Below are 20,045 nucleotides of genomic sequence, written 5' to 3'. Positions count from 1 at the left end.
CATTGGACAATCTGACAGATGCTTGTAGATGCAACCCCCTTTTTTTCAAGAATCAAAGGCGCCTGGAGATGATCTTCAGTGAGGTTAGCTTACGCCAGGTAGTTTAAACATTTTGGAACAAATCGAAGGGAAGGTGAAGAAGCCAAATCTTTGTCCTCACCTTTGTGCTGTTGTATTAAGGCAGGGCCGTTGAGAGAATAATTTTGTCCCGGTACCAACAAGATGGTCGGGGTCCATATCAAAACACTTCTAAAAAAGCATTCTATATCAAAAGAATACGCGGTGATTTCTTCATGTTCCCAGCCCCATTGAAAGATTACGGTTCCCTAATATTATCCTGGCCCCGGATCCAAAAGTACTTTCTGGACCTCTGTCAACGGTACTTATCGGAGGCGCCAGAATGCGTTCCAAATGAGCTGGATTACGTCTGATGGTGGTTTGAAGATATACCGTAGATTAAAAGCAAGAAAGCCAATCTTTGCGTCCACTTTACTGAATGCTACAAAGGTGTCTTGCCAAAGACAGGGCAGCATACTTTTGAGTGACGTCGAACCTTTCGCGCTATACTCGTGCCCTAATCTCTTGCTATGCAACCCACCCATCCTGCTGTTGCACATGATATAAGAATTTTAAGTAGCCTATGCTAGGAATGCTCAAAAACAATAAGTGATTCCAATTGGATTTAATGGACATTAAAGACGTTTCCAGTTTTGATTGCAAATTCAAGGACAATCCTTGGCGCTTGAAGACGTCTGGCAGTTCTACTGTTTATCCAGGATTTCTCAACTTTTTTGAGTCAATAGACCACAAGGCCAAACCATCGACTTGTAGGCTACTAAAAAAGTACTAAAACAAGCATCAGCATCATCAAACAGTCACGCTCACTGGATGCAGTCAAGTAAAACTAAATAATTCAACCGAAAATACGATCACACAGTCTCCGTCACTTTCAACATGATAAAGCTTGCAAAGATTTTTGCAAATCTTTTCAAACAGATTGAAAAGTTTTTGCCAACTTATAGTTTATAGGTCGATTCCAATAATCCAGTTGAGTAAATCAGCAAACATTTCGCAAATACTTTGGAGGCTACAGTGCACACAATAACACTGCAACTATGGTATACGTCATACGATGCAAATTAAAATTTCAGTAAGCAAACTTAAACATTTTTAAAATTGTATGAAAACCGAGCAGATTTCTCAACTGTGACATTCAAGTATAGCCATGGGAAAATAAGATCGTTGCCGGTTAAGCAAATTTGCAAATGTAGTCAAACCACCAAGCTGAGACAACAAAAAGTGGTTGCGCGACTCAAAAATGTATTTTGCAGAAAACTACTTATAATAAATCTGTTAAATCGACACAAGTTTCAAACGGTTCCAGATAAAGATACAACGCCGTACACTAAGAGGTTGTTCTTTTTCAGTTTACCATGACGTTTTGCATTTTGTTTTCAATACTATGGATATAGCTACCGTACCGTAATGTCCGTAAATAAAACGTAGCCTACTTTTTTATCTGAATTGAGGAAATGTGAAAATTTGTAAAATCATTTAGGCCAGGGCTTCCCAAACTTTTTTGCTCGCGACCCCTTTTAATCTCCTAAAATTTTTCGCGACCCCTTGCTATTAAAATGACGAACAATGCGAAATATACATTTGTGATATTTATTGAAAAGCTTAGATTAAACGAACCCAAAACAATTTACCGGAACTCAGTTCAGTTTGTTTTTATTCATTTCTGACCATCACAACGAAGCCTATGGGTAGCCTACTGGAAACAAAACAAAAAAGCAAACACATTTATTCAGTGTGATGGGTGTGACAGTTTTCTGCCACAAAGCAAGTCCAGTCGTGGGTCAGTGCTTGTTAATGCAGGTTTCAAGGCGGTTTCGATGTGGCTTACAATGCTTAGGCTGGAACGGTACGCGAAGTGAGAACATTTCAGACAAATCATTTTGAAATTTTGGTTTCCAGATGTTCACTTTCTCACTTCACGATGCAGTAAAAGAGTTTTTAAATCCGATTCCATTTCATCTCATTAATTTTCAAAAATACGGGCAGCTTATTGAGTGCGCGACTCTTAAGAAAGTTAATAACTGTCACAGCATCTCGAACAGAAGTGTTAATATGCAGTACCTTGTGCGAATTGGTATACTTTCTGCGACCCCTGAAGTTCGTTACGCGACCCCTAGGGGGGTCGCGACCCCCAGTTTGGGAAGCCCTGATTTAGGCTGCAAGACTCAGATCGAATAAAAATGGAAGACGTCATATTCGAGTTTCACCCATCAGTGGTGCATATCCATGTGTCTTGAGCGGGAATCAAACTTCCAATTTGATCGGAATTGTGGAGGTCTACTTGAGTGAGAATCGAACCTCCGTCGAGATTGTACCACGGTGTCCAGTATGTTGTTCTTAACCACTCGACCACATCTCAAGACTATGAAGCTGATGTCTTATTCCGCAGTCTTATTCCGGATCCGAAAAAAAACAGGTAGGCTACCCCCTCTAGCATTGAACGCAATGAGACTGCAGTTAACAACAGCTTACAACAACAGTAATTGTCTTGAGATGTGACCGAGTGGAGAACAACATACTGGGCACCGTAGTATACAATCTCGACGGAGGTTTGATTCAAGACCCTTCAAGTGGCAAACCTCTGCAATTCCCATCAAAATTGGGAGTTCGATTTCCTCTCAAGGCACATGAATATGCACCACTGATGATCCCAAACAAGGGTGAAACTCGAGTATGGCGTCTTCCAATTTGTTCGATCTGGGTCTTAATGACTTTTTTATCATTACCGGAATTATTAATATTGATTATTATCAGATTGAATCGAAATGTGCGCTTTTAACTTTAGGCGTACCGGTAGTTCGATTACAAAATGCAGATTTTGTAGTTGGCACTTCTTATCTTAAAATGCAGTGGGGTGGTGACTGACTGCCTACCTTTTTGTTGTTTTTCGCTGTCATACCGATTGTGCTTTGACATAGTGAAGATGTCTACTATCTACTAACAAGCATTTAGTTTTAAAATCTCAATTGTTATTGTCATGACGATATACATAGGGACAAATAAATTGACTCGCTTTATTAGATCTGGTAGTTCTATTGAAAGTGTTGTGATTGTTTCGAATGTTTTAATCCTATGATGGACATTACAATTTGCTAATCGTAACTTATGTAGCCTACACTAGTCTTGTTAAACAGCATTTTTAACAAGCAGAAATTTCACACTGTCGATCTTGATGACCGGGCAGCAACTTTCCAAAAGATACCATAAAATATGCCCTACTATAAAATTTGATTAATCAGAGTCGCGCTGATCAGTAAGGTAGGCATTGTATCAGTCATTACTTTAAACTTTGTTTGGTAATTACAGAAGAAAAAACAGCAGTAGCAGTGGTGTGACTACCATCGTCTTACCCCTCTGGGCCCAGTCAGCCGATGCCAAACCGATGACTTAATTTAGCTAGGATTTGCGTTTTTCCTTTGTTCTTGCGACATAGGGGATTTTTTTTATGGTACCCTTTGGAAAGTTGCAACCGGGCCTGCGTCAATGGTTCATAGCCTCTAATGTACAAGTTCACAACTATGCAACACTGTCATGATTACGTTTCCAAAAAGGCTTTCTCACAATGAGAATAATGATGTCCATACTCAATTAATCAATCTAAAAGCTATCATCAAGTTTCTGCAAATCTTTCGTCCTTTCTTTCTAATCCTACATCCAGTAGAAGTAGATAAAAGAAAACATGCATAGGTGATACTCGGCAAGCGCTTTCGATGCCTTTTTTAAACGAGGAAATGATTGATCGGCTGCATATCAAGACATCAAGACGATTTGTTTTATTTTATGCAGAGTGTATTGAGTCAAAATCGCATATTTTTGTCTGTTATCACGGATTTGTTCATGTGTACCTGGTCGCCATGCTACCAAATTAATCATGTGCCTGGGCTGCGAATTAGAATTTCAAATCGAAAAATACTTCGCTGTTTGAAATTGCTATGAGTTTCCACGTTTGATTCGGAAAACTCCAAAATTAGCTCAGTATAAAATTTAAATTTATGGAAACTCATGAAACTATAAAATACAAAAATTGAAATCTCAAAATAAATTTCGAATATGTTGTAAACATAAACTTGAATGAAACCCAATCCAGCTCCTGGTTCTTGTGGGCAACATCCCTTTTGCTGGATTAACATCGTTGATTCAAAGTTGCATCACACGGTTAAATACCGTTCTCTCATACAGGCTTGTTGTAGACTACAGTAGATTTAGAACTACAAATTTATTTAAAAAAGCCAAATATCATTATTTATTTGTCGATGGCAAAATGATCGACTTGTTTCTAGCTTGAGTTTTGTGTTTTTAGGTTTTAAACTTCTGTTATTAATTAATTGTTTCAATTTGTTGTTTGACTTCTCCAGGTGACTGTTTTGGTTGGCTTGGAAAATTTAATTTCTTTTCCCTGTATCGTGCCAAAAACCAGACAATCGAAAAACGTTGTGAGATTTTTTCGGTATTTTTTGAAGCTGCTGCTGGAAGTATCAGCTCCCAGAAACAAATCTTTTAAAAAACACACATTCCTCAGCAGTTGTGCGCGTTATGCTTGGTATCACACCGAAGTGCAACATTTACAGCATTTCCTATTCTTCTTGTTTCTTTGTCACAAAGTAAATCTGAAGAAGGATCAAGTTTGTGACTTAATCATAGATGCTTGGCTGGAGATGTCGACAATTTTTAGACCAAGACAAAGAAATTAGAATTGTCACCTTTCATTAATTCACACTATTTTATTATGCGATTTATAGTGATCAGCCTCGTTTTCACGATACTTCGTGACATCTTCTGTTTGACTCAAAGGACATAGCAAATTTATGAATACAAATAAAAATGGAACTAATTTAACAACACAGTTATTACATACTGTTAATTTAACTTTATTTGGCAAGCATGACAAAAATACAACTTCGTAACCAATATATTGCATACACTGCTACGCCTGTTGACAGCATAAACCTATCCATAAAAAAACATCTTGGCCTTTGAGTCATAGCATTGGCTTTCACAATAAGATGTCATATGACCGTGAAAGCCATTGTGCGAATACTGAACTTAGCCTACTTTGCAAGTTGCTAAGCATTGATTGAATGGCTGATCGTGCGAACGACTGTTAGCACAGTTACGCACAACTTCGCCAAAAAAACTAGTTGCGCTGTGTTTTTGTCACCAAAGGTGATTGATACGTTTCGCCTGCAAACTGCAAGTGTTAGCTGCAAGAAGAAAGATGGAAATTTAACAACAATTACAAATGCCCGATTGAACAATTGAACATTGTATGCTTCCTAATCCAAACTGACATCATCTCAAATCAACTTTTCCACTTGCAACTTGCTCTTTATACAGCCAGGCACGAAGAGTGTATGTTTCACATTAATTTTTCTGTGTTCTATCCACTTTTAATAAAAACAAGTATTCAACGTATCTATAGGCGTTTAGTAATGCAGCATTGTTTGCATCAGATGGGTTATGCAGGCAGTTTTGTGCATGAAACAAATAAACAACAACTTAAGAAGTTATCTATAAAAAGAGTCGTTTCCACAAGCATCATAAAATAATATTTGATCTCAAAAGACACTTCGAAGAGAACCGTTATGTACAAAACACTTTTAAAATACTGACAACATTGACAACTATCTACAGCAGGGGTCACCAAACTACGGTCGTAGACCAAATGCGGCTCTGAGGTTGGTCCAACCGGCCCTTCTTACTGTGTAAAAAATAAAGGCGATTATAGCACTGAATAAAAATCCCTTTCAAAGTTATGTGAAGTTTTTAGCCTAAGTGTTTAATTTGTCATGCCCCGATAGCGCATTTGGTTAGCGCGTGCCTTCTGGAACGAAGAAGCTTCAAGATCAAGCGGCGCAGGTTCGACTCTCGTGGTGTGCGCTTGAGCAACGCACGTTAAAGGACTGCTCTCCATTCAGCGGCATCTAATGGATGGAATAATTTCCCGGCAACAAGACTTCAATAATCGGAAGCTTCACTTTGTCAATCTCGGTGACCTAGCCTGCGTCAGTGATGCAAAGCCTCCACAAGTATGCGAAACTGCCAGGATTAAGTTCTCAAAGAAACTTTTCCAGACTGTGGATAAAGATTCAATCAATCATTTCTTGTCCTTCTATGACAAGCTTTGGCGTGATGTCGGGGTTCTGTAAAAATAAAACTTTGAACATAGCCATTTTTAAAAGAATGAGTAGCCAACATGTGATTTTGAAAATTTGTGATCAATTAATAAGTCTTTTCTCCACAACCCATTCGCTTGCAATAACCTTGTCAATTGTTGCTTACAGCTGGTTAAATCACACCCACTCTTGTGACACACCACCACAAGTTGTAGACTGTATCAAACAAAGTGGTTATCCGGCACACGAGCTCGTTTTTCACAGCCATCTTGCCCTTTCTCAAGCACGTTTGGTAACCTCTGATCTACAATATGAACCTCGAAAATATAAAATAGCAAAGCACATCAGTTGAAGATACAGCGTCAACATAATATACCAGGTGTTAATTTTGTCATTTAAACATTATACAGCTAGGAGGTAGCTCTCGGTAAAATCCGACCTAGCTCGTTTCGTCAAACAATGTCGGTTTAGCGATGTTATCCGATTTCCGGAATAGAGTAAAACGTTGAAGAATGCATTTGATTTGCAAACACGTTGACAGTTGAAACAAAGTTACTAACTTGCATGTCAATCTGCAATCAAAGTTTTTCCTCGTTGCAATACCATATTGATGTAGGCTTAGTTCAGCTGATATCATCGGTATAGGCTTGGTTTTCAGATGCTGATTTTGGAAGATCTTTTTCACCACTACCTTCCTTAACACTATTCCTTTGTTCCGAATGGATTAAAGTTGAAGATGCAGGCTTATATGCAATAGCCGATAGCATGTAAACCACCCCGGAAAGAGTGTTGCCAACACCAGCTGGAAGGAAGTAGTTATTGGATCAAATTTATTACAATGCTGTTTAAATTCATTGGTTGCAGATGTTAGATTAATCTAAACATTTGAGAAACGTTTAAAGGTGCAAAAAAAGATTGCCAAGTCCAGACAAAGTTTTGTTGTATGATTTAGGTTAAATTGCTGAAGCCGTCGTATTTGAAAAAGAGAACTGGTAACGGTTTTACAGAAAACAGATCAAAAGATAACAATTTTGACTCAGTAAACTCTTAAAAGATCAGTCATGACGTTTGAACTTCATACCAAGTATGCAGAAGCAGAAGCAACGCTATTTACGGTCTACCTGGCAAGATAGCTCAGTTGGTTAGAGCGTGACAAGCGGCGCTTGTTCGACTCTCGGGATGTGCGCTTGAGCAAAGCATTTTAAGGATTGCTTTCCATTTAGCGGCACTTAATAGATGGAATAATTTCTCGGCAATAACACTTCAACAATGGGAAATTTTTCACTCTGTCAAACTCGATAACGACCCTTCGTAAGAAGCCTCTACAAATATACGAAGCTACCAAGAATAACCTATCAAGGCTTGGTCAGTCCGAGGATAAAGATTTAAAACCAACCTACCGTACCATTTACCGCTTTATCTTTTCCATAGTCTATTAGCCTACTACCAGTGCAGGCTATAATTATGCATTTGTTCGTTTTAGAAGGAAAGGTTCTTAACTAAGGAGAATGAGTAAACAATTGCTTACTTATAACAAGAAATGCTATAGCCATGTCTTTGCTTTGATAAATCCAACATGAACCTCTGCTATTGCCGCATTGTCTAGTTTGCCACAAAATGCAAGTTCTGTCTATAAAAGCTCCGTACAAAATTGGTCCTGGAATCGTACCCAAGAGACGAAAAAATATGAACTGCACTCCAACTGCAAACGACCTCATGGACTCTGGAACCACTCTAAAATATATAAAGAAGTTCTTTTGTTTACCTTGCAAGTGGCTAGTCTATGGCTGGTGTATATGCGTTATTGTTAGATAATTGTTTCAGAATGGTTATATTCTTGCAATTATATCAAACGTGATCTTACTTTACGTTAGAAAAACAAAAATACCATGAAAAAGAAAATGTTCACCCGACCTAAAGCTCGCAAGTAGAGCAGGTGTGAATGAAGAAAACGTTAAAAAAACACTGAAAAACGCCAAAGCCAACGCCGGGTTTTTGCCTGAACACACAGAAGGACATCTTCCAATTGTCAAGGTGGTGTTGGTGTTGGTGCAATGACACGGTTCGAATATCTGAAATAAATATATTTCATAACTGCGGTAAAGTTTTTTTTTAGACACATTGACAGGAAAGCAATCAATTGCTGACTGCTGTACTGTGTGTCACATCATGTCATCGTGTCAGCCAGAAAATTAGACCTTTTTCTATTTCAAGGTCTAGAAACATTAAATCAGTGTAAACCAGAGGTGACGAACCTGCGGCCCCTCAAAGAATTTTGTGTGGCCCGCTTAGTCAAGCAAAAAACTTTCCAATAATCCCACTAAACAAAAAAATTCAATGCTTCAATGTTACTTTTTTAATATTTTATGCTTCAATGTCCGCTCAATGTTTATGCTTTCACGTCCGCCCCAATAGCTCAGTTGGTTAGAGCGTCACTTCTGGAACGAAGAAGCTTCAAGATCAAGCGTCGCTGGTTCGACTCTCGGGGTGTGCGCTTGAGCAACGCACGTTGAGGACTGCTCTCCAATCCATTCAGCGGCATCTAATAGATGGAATAATTCCCCGGCAACAAGACTTCAACAATCGGAAACTTCACTCTGTCAATCTCGGTGACCGGGCTTGCGTCAGTAATTCAAAGCCTCTACACAAGTATGCGAAACTGCTAGGATTAAGCTCTGCAAGAAGCTTTCCCAGTCCGAGGATTAATATGCAAACAATCAATCAATGCTGCATTAGATAGCTTCAGCTGTATGATTTGCATGGGCTTCTGTTTGTTTTTTAAAAAAGAAATTTCATTAACTGATTTGTTGTTTCGGAACATAATGGTCGAAACATTTAGTCAACTTGAGCAAAAAAAATAGAGCCAAAAAAAGAAGAAATCATGCTCACATGAAAGCAAACGCTTCGAAAATTAAACTGTCTTCATTATCAGTGCAAGTACTGTTGCTCTATCCTTTTTACCAAAGTTGATTTGTTTTTATTTTTTACTGTGATATGTTTCGATTCTGCGTAAGATAATTTCAACTGTGTGGGTTTTATTACTTTCATCTGCCGTTTGTTACTTTTCATGAATAATATCTTGAGTCGCTTCTAAAAGATTTCATAGTAGGTTACGATTAAAACGTTGTGTGACCCGATAACTCATGTGTAATTGACAAAGTGGCCCGCGACCGCAAAAAGGTTCGTCACCCCTGGTGTAAACAAAAAACTGTTTTGCATCTACCATTGTATGGTAAGCAAAGTGGTTTTTTAATTGTTTATCAAAGTTCATTATGTTTATTAGTTGATTGACCGTCAGCTTCCACATACAAAAACCTGTCAAAGCAAAATTATGCCATAAAGCCAGAAGAAACTTAAAGCGAAGATAACAGCAGTGCTGCGAGGCTGTGTGATTGCAAATTTGCTGTTGAAACCTCTATGTCTATTGTAGTTAACATTCATTTCAATAAAATAATTCAATAGAAAATTTTGGTGGCTTTGTACTTTTTCATGATTAAGACAAGCAAAATTGTATTCAGCAGCATTATCCAACAATTAAAAGCAACTCTTCAAAACAATTGACTCAATACTGCCCACAATATGAATACCAAACAGGTTTGAATCATGTAATAAAGACAGGAGCCATTCTTGCCATAAATTTGCCACAAGAGCCATTCTTGCCCTAGTAAGCTGTCAGAACAGACCGGGCTAATCTTGATTTAAGTGCACAGATGGCTAACAGTGGCACAACGCCCAATCGAGTAGGTCCAGGCACTAATTATATATCCACTCAAACGCTTTTACAGCTTCATGTAATAAATGCTATCACAAAAATAACAGAATTTTCAATTCAGCTACAACTTCACGAAGCCAAAGATACTACAATAGAGCTATTATTAAAATTATTTGTAACTTGTAAGTAAAAGTTTTAACATCAGCTCAGCAAATTATTTCTGCTGGACAATTACCTGTATGCTTGTGGATTGGAATTCGTATGTATTTATATACTGTCATTGTTATAGCACTTTACAAAAGCTTACAAATGGACTAGTGTTGTTGCGAACTCCAACGCACGCGGCGTGGCATGGTGAAAAATACTCGATTCCTTCCGAAGAACAGGACGCGACATAAAACTCCTCTTGGCAAGCACATCCAGCATTGCACGTCGCTGTTAGATTTTTGGATGTAACGGTTGGGCTGAGCCTGAGAAAAGAAAACTGTTAATCAACGAAGGGATAGAAAATTAATTTTTAAGCATAAAAACAAGCATTTTGGTTAAAGCTTGCTAAATGTAAAATTTGTTGATTTTGAAATCGATTGACTTAATAATTGACTTTTTTTCTTCGGAAATCACCAGGGCTGGGTTTCTTATCATCTGCAAGTGGTGATAATTATACGTCCATACAAATGTAATTAATAAATTGTTGTTTTTATTATTATTATAATAATTCATTTACATCAGACAAGCTTGTCCTCATTCAACAACAAAAAGGATATGCAGTCATTATACAACACTGACATGCAAACAATAAATTAAAACAATGACTTGCAGATGATATACAAAAATAAATAAAATAGTCTACATAGGCCTACATAAGTTCGTTTTTATTCCAAGAATAAATTATAGCAAATGCAAACAAAGTGCTCAATGCAGCTAGCAGAGCTAATACAATTATAAAAATACTAATTTGGCTAAGTTATGCGCTACATAACGCTTCATGCTAGTTGGTCTAGCAATCATTATTAGCCTCAACACTTATTCAAATAGAATAAGTTATTGTAATTAAGTTGGTTTTATTTATATAAAACTCTTGAATACATCAAATCTTAAATAGGAAACCCTATTCAGCATGTTTTACTAAACTGCTGTATCAGCTTTGACTAAACAATAAAAGGTAAACATAAATACGTTATCGTTCTAATAATTCATTTTCAATAATATAAAAATGTGATCGATCGTGTAAAGATATTAGATGATTTTTGCAACAGGCTGTCAAAAATTTTTTGGGAAGTTACTTTCAAAAATATTTTACCTGTAAGGAAAAGTAATCCCAGAGACCGGTCTATTGTCGCAGTAGAGTAAAAACTGTGGACAAAGCACTCCACCCAAAAGCATACAAGCACCGGCGAATCGTAACATTCCTTTTGTTTCCCACTTGAAGATGTAGACAACAACACCTCCGACCAGATTTCCAATCACTCCAGCCGGAACAATTACGGATCCTGAGGCACAAATGACTGAGTCACCAACTCACAACTGAGTTATGTGTATTTTGTTTTTACAACAACTAACAATCACGCTTTTAAAAAAGTTTGTTTTTAAAGAAATGGCTTGTTGCGTTGCAACGAATGAAAGTATGCTTGAGGGTGCTTTATTACGGCAGAGATTCTTAAATGTTAACCAGGGATGCATGCACCACTAAAGGGTGCGAGACCTAGAGGGTGATGCTGAATAATTAGAGTTAGGCTACTAACACAAGGACATAAGAAGCTATGCCTATGCCTGTTTATTGGGTTTTTAACTAAATTTCTGAATTGTAGGTGACTATTACTTTTCAGCCATTCTAGGAGGAGATGCGAAAACTTGTTGGTGATGTCAATGTGGTACCAACAAGAGAAAAGGTTAAATAAGAACCAGTGGGCTTTGGAAGTCTTTACTTTCGGTTGTAAAGTTGCTATTTGGTGACGACTACTAGCCTACCGTGTATGTGGTAAAAATGAAAACGAGAATATATTTTATCAAGTATGTAGTCGAAATGAATTGCTAAAATGCAAGATTTTGTAAACGAGCTTGGACCCTGATTTAATTTGTAATTGTAAGAGCTGCAATCAAAGCAATGCGATCACACCCTTATTCAAGTAGTCGTACAAATTAAGAATTTGAGCAAAATTGCTAAATATGTCAGCAAGAACAATATCAAAAGTGCATTGATAGTAAAATACATTTTTGAAGTAGTTTATTTGTTGTTTGATTATAAAAGAGGTTTATTCTGATTTTTATTCTTATTCTGATACAATAAGAAATGCACTACAGTAAACACTGGCAAATTTTATAGCTTACGTTGAACTGCAAATATGCATGCTCTATTGCCCTACTTTACCTTCACAATAAAAAGTTTATTCAAAGTAATCGACTTAGATCTGAATTATTTAAACTACTTTTAGATTTAATTATTGTTTTCTGTTTTGGCATTGGAAACCTGTTTAGGTTTTTCAAAACCTGCAGATTTCTTTTTAGAAAAAAAAATAGATGTTTTTGTCGTTTATCTTAACGATTCTACATCCAGAGACAGTTATTGTTGGACTTTTTACCTACAGGCATCTCATTCACTCATTGTGCACAGATAAGGGAATTGTAGGGCGTAGGCCTACATGTTGCTTTTACAAGAATAGTAAAATCATGCTTAGCGTAAATTGCTGTGCATTTGTGCATACCATATCAAACTAAATAGAGTTTCGTTCGCCGGCGAACGTCTGCTTTCACAATCGTTCAGCCTTTCGTAAAAAACATTTTGTAAAATGTCGATATTTTCCTTATCATACTACGCTGCTTTTCCTATGTCTCATCCTCTGACTCCGCATGAAACCACAGAATAATTTTCACAACTGATTTTGTAAATTTTTGAATGTTTTGAATTTTCTGTTCGTTCCGCATAAGATTTATTTTGCACACCAAGGATGCGGTGAACAGAACAATTTGTGTAACCGTGATAGACTATATTTAGGTTATACTGATTCAAAATTAAAAACACCGCAAATAAAGTAATATCAACTCTTCAACAGTGCTGTATTAAACAAAAGTGATTCTTACCTAGAAGCAAAGCAGCATCGCCAAGAGACTCATGAAAGTTGTTTTCTAAATATTTAGTCATGAAAGCAGATACTCCGTTTATAATCAAAGCTTGTAAGCATCCAGCAATGCTGGCCAACAAGAAGGTGGGATTTTTCAACAAAGTTCCAAGAGCTCTCGGAAAGTCTTTTACCAAATTGCAAAATCCTTGTCCGACAACGGCATCGGTGCCTCCACTTTTGTGCACTTCGGACACTCGTCGTGCTCTATTCCGGACTGTGCCTAATTTGAAAAGGCACAGCAGCGTTTATTTATTTTACAGGTTTCTGAGTCATATCATTTTATTAAAGCTTTGAGTCTAATGATAAAATTTTAACTTTTTTTAAAAGGCTACACATGAAATCAAAGCTTATAAATGTAGCACAAACACAACCTGACCTGGCAAGTGCTTTGGGAATCCAAACAATGGAATGACAAGCAGCCAGCAGAAAACCATCATTACAATAGGAATAAGCCACCAAGCTCCCACCCAGCGGGGATCAAGAAAAGTGAGGTTGCTGCCAAAAGCATGTCATTTTAAAAAGTTCAATCTTAGATTTATTTTTCGAATAACCTTTTCTGTTTGCTTTAACATTGGCCTACGGCACGATCACTTATAACAACATTTTTAGAAAACTTGAACCAGTATTTTAATTTGATCTAGGTTGTGTTTTTTCCTTAACAGTTATGAGTATTTAATTGTGCCGATGTTGTATATCTGAGTAAAAGTGTATAAGTAGGTAGCTTATGTTTTTACGTAGTTGTTTTATCGAAGTCCACGTAATAGTCTTTCAGCAAAATTCCTCCACCAAGAAATCCAATTGTGGGACCCAAAATTGTAGATGCATTTGCGATGCCTAAAAAAGGTGCAAATGCAGAAAATACGAAGAATAACTTTTTTGTTGCGCGTCGTCATGTATCAGTGACTCCTCAGAGTTAATTGTCACGGTAGAAACTATACAAAGGGCTGTCGACGTCGATGTTTGTTGCACACGTAATTACAAAAATTTCTCTCAAGTTTTAAGTAGCCTTCTTTATTGCTGCAATAACTATAATATCGATACATTTACCTAAATACAGAGAAGCTGATTTTTTAGGTACGCTGTCTTCCATGTAAGCCAAGCCGAGAGTGTACAATGGGCAAAGTCCAAACCCCATGAATAAGGTTGACAGAATGAAAATGGGAAAAGTGTAATATACATTTTCTTCTGAAGAACAATCAGGCTTGAAATTAGGATTGCAAGGAACTGCAATGAAAGAAATTCATTAATACAAATGTCAAGTGCTGCGAAAAAAGTTCTGTTTATCACCAGCGTTAACCAATAAAAGGCGTATTTGGTAAAAAAAAAATGAAAAACCTGTTGCAGGTTTTTACGATTGTAGGCGTGTAGGTGGTCTGTTCTGCGACTACACTTACCTGATAGGATGCTTCCTCCAGTGGCATATAAACCAGTGACAAAATGAGGCAACACATACAGAAGGCAGCCCAGTCCAAACGTAGCAGCTCCGGCAGCTACGATACGTGGACGATGAGATCTGGCACCGAAATAAGGCACAAAAAGAGTCAGGATACAAAATCCGATGTCATAACCGACCACTATAATTGCTGATTCCGAACTGCTTAATTGAAATCGTCGTTCAATTGCGCTGACGTTGATGTTGAGTATTCCTCCACTTATGGTGCCTAAACAATATATTGTTTTCAATGATTATTATTGGAAGCTACAATAGCGTTTCTATTATCTTTTTTATGTTTTGCTGTGTATTTTACTACTACAAGCTAGGGTATTTTACTTATTGCTCTTTTCATTTCTTGTTGGTTTTCCAAAGATTAATTCCATACCACCAATTATTTTATTCAGTATTAAAAGTTGGGAATATGTAGAGAGTAAGCAATGTTTTTGTTATTTTGTCATTTTTTCCCGTTCATTGACATCATGGAATATCGATATTATTGCACCGAGTAGGCCTACTACCTTTTTCGTCCCAGACGCGTTCATTACAAAATTACTACATTACATACATACAAGCGATGTTTTAACTATCAGCTTAATTGCAACAAATTCTGTTGGCAATTCGTTTCGGCTTTGTCACTGATAGGCTACTGATGAAACTATGTCGTTGGTTTCTGCACTTTATTGATGCATTTGTGCATAAGATATTAAACGCACAGACACGTTTACCATTTAAAAGAGGTAGGCTATACTTCTTGCAAAGATCATTTGCTTGTAAGTTCCAACGACCTTGACCAAATTAGAATAATACTTTTAAATTACAGAAAATGGTCAATTTATTTCTCATTACGTAAAGCAATCGCAAAATTTTATCTCATTTAGTAATCTTGAAGACTCTATTAATAAAGCATGAAAGCGTTTGAGAAAATCGAGTAACACCAGCAATCAAGTAATCAAAAATAGGCAAATAGCATCCTGTTCATAACAATCATAATTTTGTCGTCGCAGCCACCTCCGTTTCTCTCAATGATAGAAGTTCGACACAGCTATGACCAGGGCCTCCAAGAGCCCTGCCGGGCCCCGGTGCATATGTTGCTGCCGGGCCCATGTCGCGTGATATCTCACCAATCACAAGCAAAATTTGCGGTGCGCGTTCTTACAAAGGATAAATTAGGTTAAAGTATTAACACTCCATTATTTCACAAACAATGCACTATTGTAAATATACATGTAACTTTAAATTCACAGATACACACTATTTATACACAAAGATAAAATGCTGTAAAATGCTAAAACACTACATAGTGTAAATATAGCCTCAATAGCGTTGTCAGATATGGAATTCTGCCCTAATTTGAGGAAAAGTTTATAGCTGTTGAAAACAAAAACTTGTATTTTGGATATTTTTTTTAGTCCTGGGCAAAGATCATAACCCTAACCTTTCCTAACTCTAACCCTTCTTCACTCTGGCAACACCTGATTGTAACCATGGCAACAAGTGGGTAAAATCAGCCATTTCGAAGATAAAAATTGCAATACTATCCGACATGGCTGACATAGGATTGCATATGTGTGCTTACAGCTTTACATTTTAATATACAATACCATTTCTAACCTTGAAATCTGCAGAGACTAGGGCAGCAAACTTAGGATGAATGCATTGCTACCGGTATTGTTCATGACATTAAGAAATACCAACTTCAATATAAGAAATACCAACTTCATAAGTTATAAGAAATACCAACTTCAAAATATTAAAAAGTTTTTATGCAAAGTTGACCTTAACACGCAAATTTAAACATTTTAATGGCCCCCCCCTAAACGCAAAAAAATGAAAATATTGTTCTAAAAAAGGGCATACCCATGAGAGGGCCCATTCAAAATACAAAACTAATATTCATATAAAAAGCAATATTTTATGCAAAATCGACCTGAGCACGCAAATTTAAACAGTTTCTCGGGCCCCCTAAACTCAAAAAATTAAAAATTCTGTAATTTAAAAAAAAGGGCATAGCCTAGGCTACCCATAAGGAGGCCCCATTCGACATACGGAACTAATATAAAAATAATATTTTATGCAAAATTGTTGAAATCAATCTTTTTATCGAGTGAATTTAGACATTTTGTCGGGCCCCCTTGAACTCACCGGGCCCCGGTGCAATGCACCAGTTGTCCCCCCCTCTTGTGGGCCCTGGCTATGACTATTGTAAACCGCAGTAAAATACTAAACCAACCAGATTTTGACTTATACAAAACAAAGTTTAAAATGTAGGCTAGTTGGTTCAGAAAGAATACTAATTTAAGAAAATACGCAGGAAAGTGAGACAGAAAGTTTTGAAATGTTATTTTGAGCTTTCAGATAAAATGCTGCGATGCCAAAGTGCAGCATACAATGGTCTGTCTATTTATGGAAACAACCGCCATAGGCCTACTTACTCAACTCTTGAAAAAGATGTGTGGACTGTAACAGCTGAGCGAACACAAGTGTTTATCGTGGAAGGCGAGATTAAGTTCTTGTTCAAATGGCACTAAGCGTTATGTTAGTCACCGTAATTCCCACAAAATAAAATCGAAACAATAAGAAAGTAAAGCGATACACTAGTGCACTAAAATGGTCTGTTTGTACAGCCTCAAAACGAACAAACACCCGCAATATCTGTATTGATAATACATACTATTGGTATGAAGACAGATACAGTACGACGAAAGACATGCAAGTTACTTATACGTCTTAGAAGTCTATACGCACCAGTGAATTGAACTGCACTTATGGTTCTTGTAAAGAACAAACAATGAAAAAAAGTGATTTGGTAATAGTCCTGGGTCTTGATTAGAACACACACTCATCCAAATCAGGATGTAGTTACAAGGGGCCAGAATTTTATGTTGTTATTTCAAAACAATGTTTTCAACACAAACTCCACTTTTCTTGGAACTTTTTTGACCCTTAAAAATATCAGCTTCAAAAACATGGTATTTTCTCTTGTAGGCCTACACTTGCCTGCGTAATTACATTAGGCTACTAGTCCTGGTTAAAGTTTGATGTAAAAACAGTCACACGTACAGTAAGTTTACGACCAATTGACTGGTAGCTGGCATTAAACAAAGCACATGCAAAAGTGCTTACACAAAAGGTGTGTGTCATTTTGATATATTGTATTTTGTTTAGCCGTGAGTCTTCCCAAAAAAATACTTTGGATTAGAGTATTGTATAAATATCACTCTCGGTTAAAATTGTGCAACTCCCACGCGTTATCCTCTTGCACTTTTGTTACTATTTCGGAGGGAGAGGCTAATCTACGGTTTAAATTAAAAGATGATTTAAAACTTTTATTGCAATTCTGCTAATAAACGCATTACTCATTTAGACACGAAACTCAACTCACAAAACCCTGCTTCTTAAAACTTGCAATTTAGGATTCTACAGACTATACCTATGCAGTTGCAATGTTGGGCAAGGTGCTTATCTTTCAAAACATTGAATTTAGCAACCTTACATTACATGATGTCGCTCTATTTGTTGTGTTACGGTAGGCCTACATAATTAATTTCCAGCATTTCTTATCTCAGAGTAAATTTGTTTTTTTCTTTCCTTTTTTTCGTGTAACGCTCAGAGCTCAAGGTCGATACCCTGGGAGTTACACCTTGCAGGTTTATATTTTTGTTCTATACAAGATGGAATTTGTTACCTGACTCATCATTTGAGCATCCGCGTCTGGGAGCCGTCTAAACACCCAAACACTCAGCAGAACCACCATGTGACACACCATGACACACACGTCTGTAGACATTGAATCAATGTACAAACTGACGAATTTTGCTGTCTGGGAACTAGCATTCGAAGAAGTAAATCCTTACCAATGATGTCTACAACCCATTGATACCAATGTAAAAATCAGATCCCAATAGTAAATGCTTAGCGTTTTAAAAGGTAGTCCGTATTCGTAGTTTGCAAAATAGGAAAATGAAAGTGATATGTCAAAGAAAACTATAGTACGGAACTTCACTTACCTGAAGCAATGCCAAACAAAACTATAGTACGGAACTTCACTTACCTGAAGCAATGCCAAACAAGCAATAAGCAATCAAAAATCCAACGGGATTATTGCAGCATTGCAGGCAAGATGGTTTTAGGCGGAAGAATCCGTACCGCTTCTCTGTTACGTCAGTTGGCATTTTTTGAAAGCTTCTGTCTTTGTTGGGTTTTATAGCAGTAACAAATGCGATAACAAATGCAGATTTCAAACCAGCTATTTAAACATCTTGTAAGAAAAGATAAAAAACACTCAACGTTGAAGAAACACCAAGCATGCAGTTAATGGAACCCTATACCACAGCACTATAATAAACGATAAGCCTATGTCTCAGCGGGTTAGCTATACTGTATAAGTTATGCCATGAGACACTAGATTGTCAAAGTTTGTTAATTTTTTGCCACTGTTACTGTTTACAAAATCGATCTTGAATTTTTTTTTGTAGAAGTAAAGTACAAGCTATTAAAAAGGGGATGAATGTAAGCAGCTGCAGCTTGCCATTCAACTGTCACAATCTGAGCTATCACACTATCACAGGAGATGCTTATTTGCATGACAAGTTGCCCATGCGTCTGAGTTATCTTATCAAGCACTAATCTCTTATCGGGCACTAATTGGCAAGTAGCGGATCCATGGAGACACTTAGACACCTTCCCCCTCAAACGAAAATACATGCAGTTGTAAAAAATATCTCATTATTCAGAGTACGAAATTGTGTTGCATTATAACTCAGAGATTCTCAAGTAGTGCATTGCAACCCAAATTTGGGTCGCGAAATCTTCCGTTCTGAGTTGCAAAAGAATTTAAACTTATCATAAGTACAATCACTGTGTCTGCAAAACTGCAGAAACATTGTGAAACAAGTCATTTTCACTTCATAATGTTTCACGCTGGCTTCATAAATACTTTCTCAAAGACACAACATCACAACAACACCAAATATTACCACCTTTCACAGTATCATAGGCTACTCAGTACTCAGCATATACAACCAGATTTGGTCCAAGCGTTGGATAACTTGTCAAGTGATCGCAACTTAAAGATTGCCTTTCAACACAAGAGAACTTTGCATTACAGCAGCAAAGGAATATCCTCGGTTATCAGCGTCTACAGTGAATGCACTTTTACCACTCGAAACTATCTATCTTCAGTATGTGAAAAGACGTTTTTCTGCATTACCTTTACCATGCTTTAAAAAATCAAACACAATCAAGACGAAAAATATAAGAAAATCTGCAGGTTGCCGTCTCTCAGATTAACCTTGTAATTGATTTGTTGTGTTCACAACACTCGTCTAATAAAATATTTAATTCTCATTGAGAAAAATAAGTAGAATCATTTACTTTTTGATGTGCTAAGTTTTATAATATTTTGTTCAAAGTGATTTCTACTGTCAATAGTAGTTTAAAAATTAATATTTCGTTTTAAGTATTTACAACAAATTTATGTGTTCCCGAAATATTTGGGGTGCAAAGATTTAGAACTATACTTTAGGGTCGCCCAAAGAAGTATTTGAGGACCCCAATTATACTTAATGAAAGGCTGCAGAGATCTTCCT

General features: G+C 37.0%; 1 protein-coding gene across 1 annotated transcript; it reads right to left on the bottom strand.

The window, feature by feature from the left end:
- Window positions 1-4,812: 4,812 nt before the first annotated feature.
- LOC145775102 (solute carrier organic anion transporter family member 4C1-like) lies at window positions 4,813-18,697 on the bottom strand. Its single transcript, XM_082586301.1, has 11 exons — window positions 18,509-18,697; window positions 14,417-14,683; window positions 14,070-14,246; window positions 13,757-13,856; window positions 13,399-13,517; window positions 12,982-13,242; window positions 11,204-11,393; window positions 10,211-10,373; window positions 8,106-8,263; window positions 7,720-7,925; window positions 4,813-6,993 (listed from the first exon to the last, which is right to left on the bottom strand). Exons 1-11 carry the CDS (start codon window positions 18,627-18,629, stop codon window positions 6,815-6,817), a joined length of 1,941 nt encoding a protein of 646 aa, XP_082442427.1. The 5' UTR covers window positions 18,630-18,697; the 3' UTR covers window positions 4,813-6,814.
- Between the last annotated feature and the right edge of the window lie 1,348 nt (window positions 18,698-20,045).

This window comes from Aplidium turbinatum, chromosome 8 (assembly GCF_918807975.1).
Source record: "Aplidium turbinatum chromosome 8, kaAplTurb1.1, whole genome shotgun sequence".
NCBI lineage: Eukaryota > Metazoa > Chordata > Ascidiacea > Aplousobranchia > Polyclinidae > Aplidium > Aplidium turbinatum.
The sequence above is the reverse complement of the archived record's forward strand: the minus strand, read 5'-3'. Positions and strand labels throughout refer to the sequence as shown.

Bases quoted from the DNA above. Each gene is read 5' to 3' on its own strand.
- LOC145775102 (XM_082586301.1), bottom strand. From the start codon at position 18,629: ATGCCAACTGACGTAACAGAGAAGCGGTACGGATTCTTCCGCCTAAAA. The intron at 14,684-18,508 runs GTAAGTGAAGTT...TATATTGTTTAG, and splicing joins CTTGTTTGGCATTGCTTCAG to GCACCATAAGTGGAGGAATA. The intron at 13,857-14,069 runs GTAAATGTATCG...CACCTTTTTTAG, and splicing joins ATCAGCTTCTCTGTATTTAG to GCATCGCAAATGCATCTACA.